Source organism: Mustela erminea, chromosome X (assembly GCF_009829155.1).
Source record: "Mustela erminea isolate mMusErm1 chromosome X, mMusErm1.Pri, whole genome shotgun sequence".
Taxonomy (NCBI): domain Eukaryota; kingdom Metazoa; phylum Chordata; class Mammalia; order Carnivora; family Mustelidae; genus Mustela; species Mustela erminea.
This window is the reverse complement of record NC_045635.1, coordinates 6576278-6594431: the sequence shown is the minus strand read 5'-3', so window position 1 is coordinate 6594431 and position 18154 is coordinate 6576278. Positions and strand designations below refer to the sequence as shown.

Below are 18154 nucleotides of genomic sequence, written 5' to 3'. Positions count from 1 at the left end.
GGGGGAGGAGTCAGCCACCACCTACGAACGCCAAGGGCAGAACGTTAGCACCAGGTTGTTCTTGTATGCAGTAACATGGTATTTACAAAGTTACGTCCACCGACTCACTGGACTCTTTGGGCCCCCGCTAACCAGACGTCTAAGAGGCCAACGGGAAGGGCACAGGACCGTAACGATGACATGTGCTTTGCTGAAAGCGCAGTGGAGCGTTCCATATTGCTACGTATCAGAGAACGTCCTCCAGAGACCTCCAAAGGCTGGACACAGACACATAAATTCCATTATTCACATTTTACATATTTATCATCAAAATGGTTCACAATACTGTGTTTGAGGGGAAAGGATCACAGATAAAAGCTTTGTGTAAATTAAAAGTAAAATACAGTCAAGTTACTGTGGTTGTCCCCGTGGGGGAGAGTGACGGAGGTCCGGGGACAGCCGGCCTCACCTTTTCTGAAGGGACCAGTTTTCACAGCAGGGACTACACCAGGAGGCAAGGAGGACACTTCATGGGCAGAATGGGCATTCTTCACGTCAGACATAGCTTAATTTGACAGGAATGACAACTTGTGAAAAGGCATTTGTCTCTTTGGCATGGCGGGGTTGCCAGGAAGAGTGTTTATTGCCTGCATGACTGAAGCCTGCCAGTTTGGACCCCTCTGTGCGGGGGCACACACACATCCGTGCTGTGGCTCAGGAGTCCAGCTCACCCCCCGGCGCAGGAAGTACAGACATCGGTCAGTTAAGACACTCGTGTGCACGTGTGTTTCGGGAAGGGAACACTCTGCTGACAAAGGGACGTCCCCCCACCTGTCGGAAAACTTTCACGGCAATACGGGGAAGCGAGGATCCAGATGATCCCTTTATCAAACAAGTATCTGGATATCACCCCAACATGAAGTCATCGTGAGGTTCTCCTGCCATTTACCAGGCACCGAATCAGAGGAGCGTCTGGGAAGCAGCACAGCGGGTTGGCAGCGACGTGGATAAAACACCGGTGACAACCAAGCCGTCGGCGGGCGGACGTCGCCCCACGTGCCGGTTTGCCACGCATACCTGTGCCCTGTTCGGTGGAGCGCCAAGTTAAGTCTCTTGCCCACGTGCTAACGGGGCTGTGTGTTCTCTTGCTGTGGAGCTCTGAAAGTTATCTGCACGGTCCAGGTCCAGATCCCTTGTCACAGACATGACCGGCAAATCTTTTCTCCTAGTCTGTGACTTCTCCACTGGAAACGGACAGCACGACAGTGTTTTTTGAGTGAACAGACTCTCGTTAGAATCTTGTCATTTCAACTAATGAAAAGGGCACAGAACCTATAGAATCTGTGGCCAAAGGTCAGGTTTAGGGCTTGTAGAGTCCATATGGCCTCTGAAAGGCCCTCGAGAAAAGGTTCTTACACGTAAATGGAACGGAACCCTTACACGGGATGGTCGTGGATTTAAAGAGGCAAAAGGGGACAAGAAGCCAATTATGGTCAGTGACCCAGTGCACACAAAGTAAGCATTGTGGGGACAAAGGAACTTTAGAAATAATCTCCCGGTCTCAGGAAACAGACTTCTAGTAAGCACATCACACTACGGGACATACTATGAACTGAGTAATTTCTCTTTGCAAGGAAACACCCCTTGAACCGGGATACCAGGACTGAAACTATCTGCTCTGTGCCTGTGTTTTACAGCATGCACGTTATTTCTCAAAGTGGCGATTTCAGAATAAGTGAACCCAACACGTCGAGGACTTGTTCCACGGTTGGTTTTTAACCAGTTGGAAATGATTCACCTTTCCAAAATGTGAATGCATGACCATCACAGATCATCACAGTTTTTGCTGGGGGACAAGGAAGGAGGACAATGAATGGTCCACACCACCAGACCAACGGGGAGGACACGTGGCAGCCCATGCTTTGGATGAATCACAGGACAAGACATGCGCCAGGGTCTCCCCTCTCATGCACCGCACGGACTCGCTCGGCTGGCTTCCCGAGCGGCTGCTTCAGGACGCGAAGATGAGAGGAAGGGCAGACCTACCTGTGGAAACAACCCCTTGCATGCACCACGTGGCGGGAGCCCACACTCCGGACTGCACCAAGTTGCCCTCCGCCACGACCGTGACTTGCAAAGGAAAGATGGCTAACGGGGAGACATTCTGTGGCGCTCTCAAAAGGGGAACCAAAATATTAAATAGACCATCGCAAACACACACAGAGTTATTGCTTTCCTAACAACCGTTTTGCTACTGGAGGATTTGCGCTCCAGGAGACAGAGACAGGCTGGGGTTCCTACTCGCCTCCTTGGGAACGGGGCGCCCGGCGCCAGCTTCCGTCCTCCGCCAGGGAGGGCTCCCCTTATTTGGCTCTTTCGGGCTGGAGGCTGTCGAACAGGCACTTCAGCTGCTCCTCCCCCAGGTGTATCTTATCCTCCAGTTCGCGCTGCTCGATGATGAGAGCTGACTTCATCTTCACGAAGTGCTCGTAGTCGGCCAGGCTCTCCTCGCTCAGGTAGCTGGCCAGGATGTCAAGCACGACGCGCTCCCGGCGGTCCAGGTTCTCCTTCAGCTCCTTGGCGTCCTCGTGCTGCTGGATGAGCATCCGCTGCTTCTCAAGCAGTGACTGCTGCAGAGAGAGAGAAACAAGCCCACTGAGGAGCGGGGCTAGAGCAGGGCTCCGGCCGACAGCCCGACAGTGCCGGCGAGTCGGGGGCTGAGACAGCCAAGACAGCGACCGGAGATGGCACAGGGGCTGGGACACACAGGCTGGGGGCTGGACATCGGGATCCGCGGGACGGGGGCCAACGCGCTGGGAGGCCACGGCTGGCCCCAGGCCCCGCCCGCCTGTAAGCACCCCCAGGCCTGTCCCGCTTCCACTTCTTCCCACGGGCCGTGGCCTTGAATGGCTCAGAGAAACAGCCGGGATGAGAAGAGCGGTCCAGACACCGACAACTACAGGATTCCGAGAAGCTCGAGAGCTGTGACGGACTTAGGGATGCCAGGTGGGCCGCAGGCCTGTCTGTGACAAGACTATGGGGAAGTCGGCGAAAGGAAGAGATTCTTAAGAACTCCCAGAGCAGAAGCCTGCCCGCTTCTGGCAGAAGGAGCCTCTGTGCAAACTTGCCGAAGGCTGTGGTGAGGGAGTGAGGACAGGCAGAAGAGACAGGGCGACAGGGGACACTCCCTGGGGGGCACAGACAACCCCATTCCCAAAACGTAGCCCTCACAGTCACTCTCTGCTTATGAAACACACACGAACCAACCCGACCCCCTTGCAGATTAATGAAAACTAAGAAGGGAAGCGCTGAGCACATTCCGCAGTGTCTCCGAAGGCCAACGAGGGAGGCGGGGATTCAACTCCCTGGTGTGACTATGACGTGGCCACCAGGACAGCTCCTTCGGTATTCCGCCACTTTGCGTCTTGGCCACGGACCGTTCCCGACAGCTGCGCACGAGCGTCTGGGACATGGCAGCGCTTTGCAAAATGCCCAGGCACAGGGACAGCGCTGGGACGCAGCCTGGACCCCACTGCGTGCAGGGCCTCCCGCCCACTCCTGTGGGACACCTCCATCTCCACGTCAAACTAATGTTCGGGGAATTTTCACGGAAGGAGGGGAGGCAAAGCAATCGGTCCCAATGCAAAGGAAAACAGATGTCAACCGGTTCTAGAAGTCCGCTTGGGCTGTTAATGCCATCTGGGCTGACCGGTGACAGGAAGCTGCAGAGATTTGGGGGGAGGACCCGACGTGTTCGCATCGACCCATGTATTCAATTTCTAACTGCAAAGATGAAGGGAGACTTGTAAAACCTTCCTCCATGTCTTCTAAATGGTGACCATACCCGTGTCTGAGAACCTTGGCTTCCCCAAGCTGCGGCTGCCTGACAGACTCTCCTCCGCTGGCGGTGTTGCTGGGCACTGGAGCACTGCACTGCACCTGGCCAGGCCAATGAGACCCCGCGTTCAGAAGACCCCCGCGACGCAGTGAGGACTGCTGATGCACGCTCCCTACAGAGCCTGGTATCCGGGAGGACCATGGCCATGATCCTTAGTGCTATGACTCTTTCTAGCATCTGCTCAACTTTTTAAAATTTTATTTATTTATTTGATAGATGGAGATCACAAGTAGGCAGAGAAGCAGGCAGAGAGAGAGGAGGAAGCAGGCTCCCAGCCAAGCAGAGAGCCCAATGCGGGCCTCAATCCCAGGACCCTGGGATCATGACCTGAGTCGAAGGCAGAGGCTTTAACCCACTGAGCCGCCCAGGAGCCCTGCTCAACTTTTCCAAAGAAGACTTTTTTTATTCATTTGAGACAGCACAAGCAGAGGCAGAGGCAGAGGGGGAAGCAGAATCCCCACTGAGCAGGGAGCCCGACTCCGGGCTCGATCCCAGGACCCCGGGATCATGACCTGAGCCGAAGGCAGAGGCTTAACCCACTGAAACCCCCAGGCACCTCTATCATCCCTGAATTCTATATGAAGTCTCTGTCGCACACACAGAGAGGGAAAGATGGATTAAAATGGGCTGAGCTGCAAAGACCACACTACCTTTTCCCTCAAATTAATACCTGAGAACATTGCAATTACATATAAATAAATCTGTTTCCTATTTATGTTATTTTCCTGTTTCTAGATAGACCTGGAGAAGACGGGCGAGACAGAAACACGGAATCTGAACACCACCCAAGGGTCTCAGTTGTTTAAATGCTCCTATAGCACGTTCAAATGGTGGTTACTAAGAACTCAGCGAGGCCCAGAGCTACAACAGTCTGAAAGCCACACTCCGGAAGATTTACGCGGCCGACACCCTCTCACGGGGAGTAAGGGAGAGGGCTGCCTCTTCTGCCTCCCTTTCAGAGAAGTTAGGGCGTCTTACCAATATTCAAGATGACCATCTGAGGACCTACCAAAGAATCAAACTCAATGTTTTACTGGTATTTGACCCAGGAAGGAAAGGAAGCAAAGCAGATATGACTTCGTGTGTCTTGCATGTCAGAAACAGACACAGAAACCCACTAACAGACATGCTCCAAGCTGCACACCTCGAGAAAGGGAGGAAAGGCAGGCAAGGCCGCTGGCTCTTTCCAGACTGCCGTGTGCACTCCCGTTAAAAGCAGCAACGACAGCGAATTCCATGACCACCGAGTGCTTGTAACTTGTCAGAGCTGCTGAGCTCCACTTCCGCGTGGTCAAGTGGAAAAGATAATGTCCAAGGGAAAGACCGTGATCAGGAAAGATCCCTGGAAGCGAATGGAAAGGCGCCACAAAGAAGCCACAGTTGCCACAGTTCTTCCCCAATAGCACGGCAGCCCTGCCGCCCAGCGACAGCGGTGCTCAAGGCCCCGTGCACCCTGGCAGCACCTGTCCGTGGCATTTCTACGGAAGGAGACGGAGAGCCCCGGGTGTGCTGCCTAGGAACTGTGTGAGGCTTCCCGGCGGGAACTCCTGGCACCCCACACACGACCTGCCCACAGGCCCCCCAATGTCCAGCTCAGACACGCTGCACCTACCCTGTCACCAGGAGAAGTGCTGTCATCCAAATTATTGAGGGCATTTTCCACGCGGGCCAGGCGGCCGGACAGCGACAGCAGGAGGTTCACCACTTTGTCCAGGTCCCCGATGAACATCCGGAACTTGTCAAACTCGTTGGGTTTGCAGACGTCTTTGGCAATGGCCTCCACCTCGTCCCCAAGTGCACTGTTGGCCTGGATGTCCTCCAGCAGGCTCTCCCGGGCCTCCCGCAGCACCTGCAGCTTGCGACTGATGCTCTCGATGAGCTCCTGCTGTGGGGACAGGGGTGGCGTGCGAGCGCTCACCAGGGTGGTCCTGGCCCAGCCCCTCCAGCCACGGTGGCAGTCCGTGGTCTCACCTAAGCGGCCTGAGTGGAATTCAGCCGAACTCAGTAAGAGTTCATTTTGCATCAAACGAGAGAGGATTTATGAGGCCAGGAGACAAGTGACAGCTCCTGGTGACATTCCTGGCAGTTCACTGAGAACTAAAACGAACTACCTGCTCTCATCCTCTGGGTGTCCTCGGAGACACACTGCAGGCAGCCCCCCGGGGCTCCTCAAGGTTCCCTCGTTTCACCCTTTACCTCTGCCAGCACTCTCGGGGCCCACGTGACACTCTGTGCTTCATACTTTGGAACTTTCCAATTCATTTATTTATTTTTAAAGACTTCTTTTCTTTATGTGAGAGAAAGAGAGGGAGAGAAGCAGATTCCCCACGGAGCAGGGAGCCTGATGCAGGGCTCAATCCCAGGACCCTGGGATCATGATCTGAGCTGAAGGCAGAGGCTTCACTGACAGACCCACTCAGGCATCCCCGGAATTTTCCAATTTAAAGACTTGCATGTGCAGAAGCTACCGAGTCTCACGCCCAGAACTAAGCTGCATGATTAAAAAGTATGCTCTAGGGGCACCTGGGTGGCTCAGTGGGTTAAAGCCTCTGCCTTCGGCTCAGGTCATGATCTCAGGGTCCTGGGATTGAGTCCCGCATCAGGCTCTCTGCCCAGCAGGGAGCCTGCTTCCCCTTCTCTCTCTGCCTGCCTCTCTGCCTACTTGTGATCTCTCTGTGTGTGAAATAAATAAAAAATCTTAGAAAAAAAGAAAAAGATTCTTTAAAAAAAAAATATGTTCTACACGGAATGAGCAATTTAAAGTTAAAACAAATAAACGGCTGTCAGTAAAATGCAAAGTCCTTGAGAGACACCTGAGTTGAATATGGCCAAAGTGCAAATTACTCATTTTTTTTCATATGGTGAAATCCACATAACGCAATTGGCTGTTTTACCCATTTTGTAACAGTTTTTTTTTTTAAAGATTTTATTTATTTATTTGATAGAGAGAGATCACAAGTAGATGGACAGGCAGGCAGAGAGAGAGAGAGAGAGATGGAAGCAGGCTCCCTGCTGAGCAGAGAGCCCGACGCGGGACTCGATCCCAGGACCCTGAGATCATGACCCGAGCCGAAGGCAGCAGCCTAACCCACTGAGCCACCCAGGCGCCCTGTTTTACCCATTTTGAAACGTGCCGCTCTGTGGCCCGAAGTACGTTCATGTGCTTGGGCGGCCATTGCCACCACAACTTTCTCGTGTGGCCCAACTGAAGCTCAGACCCTTCAACACCAACCCCCCATGCTGCTCTCCCACCTCCCTTTACATGATTATTTTGTAAACGACAAACATAAAAACATCTACGTGTTTTTATCTATGCCCTCCCAAGGTGATGCACCCCATGGTCCGCCGTGAGCGGCAAACGTGATCCGCCTCCTGCCCCACCTGGGGAGAATCCCAGGGATGGCTCTTCAGGAGCCCTGACTGGGAAAAACCACTTTGTGATGATCACGGGCATCTCTCTGCCACCAGGTCCACCAAGAGCCGAACCTGGTGAGTTCTGCGAGCCACCGTGCCGCCAGCACGCCGCCAGCTGACCCCGATAGAGTCTGAGAACCAACGCAGCGGTCAAGGGCATGAACTCAAGTGAAGACAGTATCATCTGAACAATCAAGTCCACTTAGGACTTTTAGCTCACTCTGCTGTCACAAGCGACACTATATGTACAAAGCAGACCTGTGGAAGTCACCTGAGCTGCTGCCCCTCGTCCTGGGGCCTTTTACCAACTGTGACCCCCGAAGGAGCCTGCAGAACGCGGGAGAGAAGTCTCTGCAGCCCCACGTCCACGGCTCCAAAGGAACAGGCACCCCGGCCTGGAGGGCCGATTGAAGGCCGAGTGAATTCCCTGCCCGTGACGCGGCCGTCGGCAGCCCCCTGGGGTGGTCCACACTCAGCAGGTGTCAGCGACACCCGGGGTGCGCGGTGAGAAGCCGCCCGACTGAACACACGACAGGCAGGCCCAAAGCGCCTGTCCCGATGACTGTGCCAGTGGGAAGAGTCCACACACATGGATAAAAATAAGCGCCTGGATCCGAAAGCCACAGCCTTTCGTCAGAGCTGCCCACGATGCTAAGGCATTTTTGTCCCTTGGGCAGTTAAAACCGTACGTGTCTACACGTGGTCGATGCTCCGAGTGTGGGCATCTGAGCGGGCCCTGGGCTGGCGTCTCTGCGCACCTCGCTATCTGGGGACGTGCTTTACGTGGACCTGGAATCCCATAGCTAAGATGGCTTTTTGGCAGATATCCATGACTTGAGGGAAAAGCACAGAATAAATTACGGGGATTATGGGGAAGGAAAACTTTCCAAATTCTTGCCTGAAGCCAGTGCGAACCGAAATGAACACCTCGGGAAATGCAGAGGGCCGTGCGTGTATGAGGAGGCCCGGCCGCTGCGACCAGTGGTCCTCCACTGGCACTATTCTTCAGCAATTATCGTACCGCAGACCGCATGCCGACGCACGAGAACGTGCCTTCAAACCTGCAGTACCAGCTGAGCTAACGTGAAACTGGGCATTCTGGAAGAAGCCCAAATTCCTTTGATTCCTTCATATGTCTTGCATAAGGTTTTATTAGAAACACCCTCCCCTTCCTCCTTAAAGGGCCACTAAAAGCACAGACACCGACTTTCAAAGACCTTGGACGAGGCCTGGCGCAGGCAGCACAGGAACCACTCACTCAGCACGAGCCTGGGTGCGGCGGGCCTCACCTGCAACACCAGCCAAGCCTCACACCAGCCCCTCGGCACATGTTCCGCAGCCTGCGGCACTCAGGGAGCCTGGGAGAGCGACACGGCGGAGGCCAGTCCAGTCCCCGGGGCTCACAGCAGGGGCAACGCTGCCTCTTACCTCTGTTCGGATGGCCCCAGACACCTAACTTTGGTCCCACTCCGTGGAAAAATGAGGCCTTTTCTCTCTGGGCATTGCACCCACCTCTTGGGTTCAGGGAAAAACCCTCAGAGAGTCTCGACGTTGACCCGTGGGTTTGTGTGGTTCTCCTGAAGAACCCCACGAGTCAACCAGGGCACCCTCGGAGCAGCCAGCCTCAGCCGCCCCAGGGACAAACATGTATTTATTAGCCTTGATGGAATAATGCTTCCAGCCAGACACCGGAGTTCTCCTCTGCCTGCCTACGTGGGGCCTTCCGTTCTCTCCTGCTTGTGTCCTAGTCTTCCCCTAAAACACGGGGTCCCCCGCTCTGGCACTCGGTTCTGGGAGCACAGAGTGATGCTGTGATCCTGGGAGCCAAGGTCCCTGCGGCGATGTGTGGCACACGGGGGACTCGGAGTCTTGCTGTTCTACCGTCGTGGCCCATCAGGCACGCACGCACAGCACTCTCCTCCCTGCCCCCCCCCCCCCCGGGCAGAACCACGCCGCCAAACCAGGGGACACGGTGTATGTGCGGATGCTGCGAGGAGCTGCAAAGACAGGGCAGCAGCTGGCCTTCTTGGCTCAAGCCGAAAAGCAGGATTCCTGAGCCGCAACGCTGCACAGAACTGTGATTTCTAGAACCGGTCGTTCAGGGTGGAACCACCTGGCAGGTGCACACGGAACCCAACAGATCGACCCACTTCAGAGTTCAGTCCCGGCGGGGTGGGGGGGCTGCGTGAGGCGGGGCAGGCCGTCAGGAGGCAAGTTCACAGGGATTCCTCTCTCTCTCTTTTTTAAAATTATTTTTTATTTCTTCTTTTGAGAGAGACAGCCAGTGAGAGCACGAGTAGGACAGAGGGGCAGAGGGAGAAGCAGGCTCTCTGCTAGGAGGGAGCCTGATGTGGGGCTCGATCTCAGGACCCTGGGATCATGACCTGAGCCAAAGGCAGATGCTCAACTGACTGAGTCACCCAGGAGCCCCACAGGGATGTACCTCAATCCCGAAGCAGCCACCTGTGGGAAGGGGGTGCCCTAGTGCCTTGTACCTCCCAAGAGCAAAACAAGAAAGCGCCACAGAGACGAGGGGAGTAGGACACAGCATGCAGTGCAGCACCCCAGGGCATGTCGTGGACCACACTGTCCTCCACATCCAGCACCAGGACTGAATCAGAATCGGGCAGAGTGTATATTTTTCTCTAGTTTTAGAAGCAGGAAAAACATCTTTGATTCTTTATTTAAAAACAATAACAGAAAATGCAACCCTAAGCCTGATACAGGGCCTCTAAAAGGCATAGGACCAAAATGCTTATCTTTCATTTCCCTCAACTTGATGAACCAAAAAGCGACCATTTCTCAAACTGAAAGTAATTTTCTTTTGTGCACGGACCATGATATTTTTTCTATTATATCTGAAATTATATACCTATTATATCAATATAGATATAATCAATTTATCTATTATATCGACCAGTGGTATTTTTAAACCACTAATGATACAAGCAGACTTCCAGCAAAACCTTTTGCAAAGACTTTTGTTAAAAAAAAGGGGGCGGGAACTTTTTTAATGAAAGCTCTTTTCTAGAACAGTGAGCATAGAGAAAACATTCACAGAATGCTGGTGCCCTCCTTTTCTTTTCCTACAATGACTGACACAGGCCCCAGCCCCTGGAATAAACAGCATATGGTCCCCTCCGAGGCAGACCTTTGGCACTTCCCTCCCCCACCTTAATGCAGAGGCCTTCCTAACAAAAACCTAGGTTGTCGCCTGGATGGCACCGGTCTGGTATGCCAACACATCACGAAGATTGAAGGCTAATACAATGGTGCTGACACTGACCCTGACGGCAGTAATTCTGTCCCTAGCATGACCTCATGGGCACTCACTCGTCCCCGACCTCACGCCGACGTCATCTCCAATCCTCCATTCCCCGTCCACACAGCGCCCGCCGCTGGCCCCTGCTGCTTCTCCAACATGTCGTGAGGCTCCTGCTCAGGACTCAGCACTGGCAGAGCCCTCGCCCCCCTCGCCCCCTCCGGGCACGCAGACGTCCACACGGCTTTCCCTCACACACCACCCGGGTCACTGTCCAGTCCTCACCTCCTCGGGCCCCCTGTGGAACCGCATTCCTTTGTTGGCTCCGTCCCTCCAGCCTGCTGAACTCTCTCACTGTCCAACGTACTACGTGACGGCTCGGCAGAGTCCTTCCCTAACGGGCCCAACAGCGAAGACCTCTGACCCTACAGGCCGCGCGGTCGGGGCAACCACTCACGTCTGCAGCTCCAGGTGGTGTGGAGGCCAGCGGAGCGCAGAGCCCGACAGATCCGTGTGGCCATGTTTCTGTGAAACGGGTCTTATCGAAGCAGGAGGCGGGCCGTGTGTGGTCCGCAGCCGAGAGTGTGCTGAGCCCGGACCGCACTCGGGTTTTTGTGCTGATCATAAGCTCCCCCTCTGGCAAGGCGGGACTCCGTTCTGTTTCGTCTATGGTTGTATCCCCAAGTGCCGGAGGGGTTCTCTGAGTTAACAAGCGGTGCTTTTTGGCTTGACAAAGCACTTGACACCTACTGCTGGGATTATGATCTGCTGGTGAAGGCTCTAGAATTTGATATTCCAACAGTACGTGTGACTTACTGCAGCTCACAGAGTGAGGTCCCTAGATACTATTTTTACTTATTATTTTTAAAAGATTTTATTTATTTGAGAAAGAGAAAGAATGCACAAGGAGGGAGAGCAGCAGAGGGAGAGGCAGACCTCCCACTGACTAACGTGCCTGATGCGGGGCTCGATCTCAGAACCCTGGGATCATGACCTGAGCCACATGCAGATGCTGAACCGAATGAGCTCCCCAGGAGCTCCAAGTCCTTAGATTTCAAATGGGAGAGAAGAGACGCATCCACTGAACTTTCACTGAGAGTGGTACCCACTTAATATGACTTTGCATCTTACTATGTAAGATGGTGAAGGGGGCTCCTGGGCGGCTCAGCGAGTTACACGTCTGCCTTTGGCTCAGGTCATGATCCCAGAGTCCCAGGACCGAATCCTGCATCCAGCTCCCTGCGTGCTGGGCAGTCTGCTTCCCCCACTACCCCTCTTCTCTCTCCTGCTCTAAATAAATAAATAAAATCTTTAAAAAAAATGGTAAAGAAACTGTGAGGAATTTTAGACAAGACTAACTTAGCCAGGAAGGGCTTCATACTATTGCCCCGGATGTCACCATCCCGCACAGAAACGGACCACACACGGCCATGCACACGTGGCGCAGGGCCCATGCCACGCGGTCACTGACGACGGGCTCTCCTACCTTCTTCACGGCCAGGTCGTGGTCCACGTCACTCCCTGTGTCGTCTTCCGGCTCCTGCTGCTGCTCCTGTAGGTCCTTCATCTTAATCAGCAGCTCTGCCTTGGGGGCCGACGTGCTGTAGTAGGTGGAGTTGGTGGCTAGGGACATGGCCGCGGGCACACCCGGCTCCTCTCTCCTGGGGAACAAGGTCAGAACTTCAGTTGGCTGTGACTCCACGCCAGACGCCCCCCACCAGCCCACGGTCTGCTCTGTGACAAGCAAACGGTGCTGCCAACACAAGGACCATGGCCAGCAGCACGAGACCGCTGAAGGGGGCCGGCAGTAGGCAACAACGTTAGAACTAAACAGTATGTCGCCAGAGGGCTGCTCCAAGCCTACACAATGCTGTTTTTTTAAAAAGGGGAAAAGTCCAATAGGCAGGGATGTCTAAAAATCTCCACGCAGGAGAGAAGGGAGCAGCGGGAGAGTTCTGGCCGGGGCCTGAGCTCTACAGGGAGCACGTGCGTGCAGCTAAATGCAAGCAGGGCCCCGAGGTCCCCAGTGCAACCTGCGCCTCTCTGTGTGCCGCCATGTCCCAGCCCCCGGCTCGGGCCCTCCTAATCTGCTCTGTCCTTCTGTCCTGCGTTTCCCTGGAGCGCCCAGCTACTGTCCGTGCAGGGTGCTTCCGGAGACAGCGGACACCAGCAGGATAGGTGCGACAGCACACGCCCATGCAGACGGCCAGCAAATGAGGCCAGCTGCAAAGGACAGTGTCCCAATGCCACCGCAACGCACCCGCTCGCCGCGCTCCATAACCAGGAGCACAAAGCCTCCTCTGTCACCGCGGCCGTCCGGAGCCTTCAGGACGGACATGTGGAGCCTTCTCTGCTACGGGGGAGGCCTGGGCAGGGCAGGGTGGGGACAGCCTCCCTGGTCTCCACCCACAGGGTGCCGGCAGGACCTCCCAGGTGTGACAAGTAAACACGTTGTGGACATTGCCAACTGTCCCCTGGAGGAAGACAGCGTCCCAGCTGAGAGGCACTGTCCTCACAGAGAGGAGCCTGTGGACGTCACCCCGAAGCCTGCAGGCCTGAAGCCAGGAATGCACGGGAGCTGTGGTAGTGTTACAGCTTCGCTGGCCCCCAGCTGGCATCCTCAGGGACGGGCCTCCGGGGCTCTTCGGGAAGGGTCACCCAACAGCCAACGTGGGCTGCAGCATGGGGCAGTGCTTCTGAAAATGGGCCCCTGGAAGGCCACCACGAGAACAGATGCACGGGGCAGCCCCGGCCCCCTGCAGCCTAGAGCCACAGAGACGGCGGAAGCTGGGAGGTAAGAGGCCTGCCGCAGGCCGCCGCTTCCGCACTCACTTCTCGTCGGCGCCTCTCGGAGACGGGACTTTGGGCAGCAGCTTGCGGCGCTGCTGGGCTTCCTCCAGCAGGTGCTCGTCTTTGGGGAAGATGCCCTCCATGAGGTCCATGGTGGTCCTCATCTTCACACCAGGATCCAGGATCTCGGCCAGGGACCGGTCCTTCCCCACGATCTCCCGGGCCAGCTCCTCCGACTTCAGGTCCTCGGCCGTCCTCTCTTTGGCTCTCACGTAGCTGAGGCCGGACGGGGAGGCCCCGCCGTCCTTGGCGCCGGGCGTGGGGGCGCTGGGGCGCGGGGGCTCGGGCTCGGCCTCCTCCCGGCTGTAGAGGCAGAAGCGCGAGTAGGACTGCTCGGACGTGCGGAGCGTCTTGATCTGGTCCTTCTCCAGCCCGCTGGGCAGCACGGGCAGCTCGGCGGCGCAGGCCAGGCCCTGGCGGCTCTCCTTCTCGGGCCGGCTCTCCGAGTGCACGATCTTGACGGGCACCCTCTTCACCGTGCCGCTGCCATCCGCCACCCGCTCGATCCTGGAAAGAGAAGAGCCGCGAGCTGACGACACCGGGTGAGCCCTGGCACAGACGGCTACGCAGGGCCGACACCGGCGGGCCCCTCGCCTACCCGGACGGCTGGGGGACGTGCGGCCACCGCGGGGACGGGAGCCTCTGTGATCCCCCGACCCAGGACTGGGAGTGGAGGCTGCGGAGGTCCCGTTTCCTGACCCCAAGTGTCTGGGCACCTTCCACTTTCCAATCACGCACACACATCCCGACACTGGACTCGGGGCGGACTCACTGAGGCAGGTGGCGGACCTCTCTTCGCGGCTGGTCATCGCCATCCGCTAGCCCTGTGCAGGTGCATCTTCCGTGGGCAGGGCAGCCCGCAACAAGCAGCCTTCCCTGGCAGCCTCCAAGCGGGGCCCGCGGGCAGACTTCCTGACGGGGCGGCTACGTGTGGAGCGGACACTGAGCACCTGCCGCCGCCGGCCCTAGCGTGAGCCTCCCCCCGGGCCGTGCGCTTGCGCTGCCGCCCACCACCGGCCTCCCACTGCTCAGCGCTGCAAGCCACCCCTCATGCGGCTTCTCAGACACACGAGCTTCTGGCAAACACAGGGCACATGGCTTCGGCATTATTTTAAGTGACTTACTGAGGACACACTTTTCCTTCAGAAAAAAAAAAAGGGCATGAGGTGGTGCCTGGGGGACTCAGTTGAGCATCTGACCCTTGGTCTCCGTGTAGGTCTTGATCTCAGGGTTGTGAGTTCAAGTCCCACACTGGGCTCCCTATTGGATGTACAGCTTACTTTAAAAAAAGAAAGGGGGGGGGCAAAAAAAAATTAAAAATTAAAAAAAAAAAGGCGGGGGCACCTGGGTGGCTCAGTTGGTTAAGCGTCTCTTGATTCGGCTCAGGGCAGGACATCAGGGTTGCGAGACCGAGCCCTGCACTGAGTTCTGCACTGGGTGTGGAGCCTGCTTAACATTTTCTCTCTCCCTCTCTCTCCTCTGCCCGTACATTCTCCCTTAAAAAAAAAAAATGGGGCGCCTGGGTGGGTTAAAGCCTCTGCCTTCAGCTCAGGTCATGATCTCAAGGTCCTGGGATTGAGTCCCACATCGGGCTGTCAGCAGGGAGAGTGTTTCCTCTACTTTCTCTCTCTGCCTGCCTCTCTGCCTCCTTGTGATCTCTGTCTGTCAAATAAATAAATAAAAATCTTAAAAAAAAAAAAGGAAAAAAGAAAAAGATTAATAAAGAAGGTTTTGCAGCAAAAGGAGCTATGGGGGCCCCCACGCCGAAGGGAGAGAACATGGAATGGGTCAGTGCGACGGGCCTTCGTGCAGGGCTCCCCAAATGCCACATGGTGCCCTCAGCTACACCTCACTGGACCACACCCAGGGACCCTGTGGACCAGGGCCACAGGGACAAACCTGTTTCAACCGTTTTTAAAGGACGTATTGGAGAAAGAGAGCCATCTGCTGGTGCCCACAATGGAAGGAAAACCCAAGTCAAAATCACAAAGCCAAAGTTCCACACTTGTTTCTAACTTAGCGGGCCAAGATCACATCTACAATGTGACCCTGATGGACTGAATATTGTGTAGCACAAGGATCATTCCAGTGCTCTAAAGTCAGTCCTTTTTTTCACCTTCTGACTGGTGGCTGGGAACATGGTATTTTTTTCCCTGTTTACTACAGTGTATGGGCTAAAATAATTTTGTATTCTCTTCTCTCCTCTAAGTAGAAATTCTTAGATGTTTTACCTAGGTATTCATGTACAGTCGCCCCCAATGCCCTCTTTGCGAATAAATTTTAAAAGACACTGGCTCGGGCGCCTGGGTGGCTCAGTGGGTTAAAGCCTCTGCCTTCGGCTCAGGTCATGATCCCAGGGTCCTGGGATAGAGCCCCGCATCGGGCTCTCTGCTCCACGGAGAGCCTGCTTCCTCCTTTCTCTCTCTCTGCCTGCCTCTCTGCCTACTTGTGATCTCTGTCAAATAAATAAATAAAAATATTTAAAAAATAAAATAAAAAATAAAAGACACTGGCTCTGTGGAAAATACCGTTTAAATGTGCTGAACCGCAGAAGGAAGCTTCTGGCATCTTATCCAGGCAAAGACAGAGAGACAAGAACCCCACTTCCCCTCTTCATTCCTTTAATTCCATACTTAGAAACCTAGACCACCTATTCCTGAAAAAAAATTTTTTTTAAAGTCAGCGCTACACCCCAGGTGGGGCTTGAACTCATGACCCAGAGAGATCAAGAGTCCCATGCTCTCCCGACTTAACCAGCCAGGCGCTGCCCTCCTACTGACTGCTAAGTTGGCCTCTATTAATATCTTCCCTGACTTGTAGAGAAACTGGATTTCCAGGGCAGGAAGACAGTAAAAAAGAACACAATGAGAACATGTCCTTCGTACATTGACCTATTACTTCCCAGCAAAGCATCTCTTCCTGGTGTTTTCTAGCCATACGTGGTCTCTCCTCACGAAAACTGTCCAGACCTCCACATTTAACAAGCCTGATGAACTCTTACTCCAAAGTCAGGACGAAACACAGCAGATGAGACCTTAATGCAAACAGATCTCATCAATTCCTAATCAAAAGGCAAGAGCAGAGAGACAGAGAAGGTGGGGTACGTTGAGCCACTCTCCAGCTCTATGTCCCGGGGCCCCTTTCAAAGCGCCGGCTGCCCATGGGAGCCCGGCCCCACAGCAAGCGCCCCACGCAGCTCTGCTCACGTCCGCTGCCCATGGGAGCCCGTCAGCTGCACGCCGCTCTGGCTGGGATGAGCTACAGGACCTACTCGGGAGACACTCACCCAGAGGCTCAGGGTGCACTGATGCTGTGCACGTGGCCACGAAGGAGGCCTCCCGGCACTCCACGGTTGTACGTGCCCAAATCGAAACAAGCTCTCTGGAAACTCCCCTGAGAACGCTTCTAGGAGGGACCATGTGTCTGTTTCTGGCCAAGACCCAAGAGGCTGCTGGCCGGCATCTCCACTTTGTAGTTAAAAACAAAAAACCTACCAAGAACTTTTAAAGATTTGAAAGTAAGCTACCTAGCTTGAGGACAGGAGTTGATGCATTTTCGGGGGGAGCACGAGCACCTGTTCTGAAACCCCCGGGGCAGCGACGCTGTACCCTGCCCTCGGTGTTGGCTGCAGCCCTGCGCCGGGCACGGCACCTGCTCAGCAGGCGCATGGGTGCGAGCACCCCAGCGGGCAGCCGGCACACGCACACGCGGGACCGGGGAATACCGGAAGAAGGGAGACAGCGGACACGGAGGGAGCGGAGGGGAGCGGCTCAAGCTCTGGAACCCTGAGTCTGCAGAGGGCCGGATAAGGACAGCAGCCCTGGGCCGAGCTCCGGCAACAGGCAGCGTGGCCAGCCCCGCTGCGGCACACTTTCCTTGCGGACCCGCCGCCAGCAGCGGACTGTGGACACCGACCCTGGGCTCTGGCTTCTCCTTTGTCTCCTTGGTCCCTGGGACTGCACATGTTCATACCAGGACTGACCCACAACACACACTGTGGGGAACATAATTCAGGATCCTTCGAGCGACTCCCTCGATAGCAACTTCCAGAGGCCGCACGGGCACCCCTGCCTCATTGCACTTCCCGAGACAGAGAGGACATATTTGGGTGTATGGGTCCTGACGGCGACCAGAGTTCAGCTCTCTATGAGCACTGGTACAACAAGAGATGTGGGCCCAAGACAACCTTTTCTGGCCCCAATGAGACAGTAGATGGAAAACTCAGTAATGTGGGTCCCCAAAGACCCCTTTTCCCCTTGACCAGGATTTTCAATAATACCGTCACCGCTTATTGAAATTCTTCTTAGGCTCACAGGGAAGATGCAATGAGCAAATCAACACCTGCTTCAGGGAAGAAAAAAATGAAAGCTACTGCCTCCTTCCAGAGCGAACACAGGTCAGGAGCACCGTGGAGCTGTGGCTGTGGCTGTGTCTGTGGGAGGAGCCTGTGCTACTCCCACTAGCCCTGCAGGGAGGGGGGCCGATGGGGGCCGAGGCCGGCTGGCTTGCAGCAGCACACACTGGCCCCACCGCAGAGCACCGCACTGCCTTTCCTTCCTTTCACAACACACAGCGTCACCTGCCGCTGCAAGGCTACTTCCGTGATATCCACCTTGTGAAGGACACACAGCACAGCGATGGCCCCAAGATGCAGCTGTGGGAACACTGCCACACTCGGAGACACAGGATGATACCGGGAATGTGCTCTCTGCAGAAAGGTTTTGAAGTTACAGAAAAAAGGGAAGAAAGAA

The 18154-nt window shown here is 55.2% G+C and overlaps 1 protein-coding gene across 5 annotated transcripts in view; it reads right to left on the bottom strand.

Annotated features, from left to right (window-relative positions):
* Positions 1–65: 65 nt before the first annotated feature.
* Positions 66–18154, bottom strand: part of SHROOM2 (shroom family member 2) — a 132892-nt gene continuing 114803 nt past the window's right edge. For 4 of the 5 annotated variants that reach the window (XM_032331832.1, XM_032331829.1, XM_032331833.1 and 1 more), the window contains 4 exons: positions 13386–13910; positions 12040–12214; positions 5490–5762; positions 66–2609 (listed from right to left, as the gene is read on the bottom strand). In XM_032331832.1, the coding sequence (XP_032187723.1) occupies positions 2343–2609; positions 5490–5762; positions 12040–12214; positions 13386–13910 (1240 nt within the window). In that variant the 3' untranslated portion in view covers positions 66–2342. The remainder of the gene's footprint in view (positions 2610–5489; positions 5763–12039; positions 12215–13385; positions 13911–18154) is intronic. The other variant, XM_032331830.1, reaches the window with a different exon arrangement.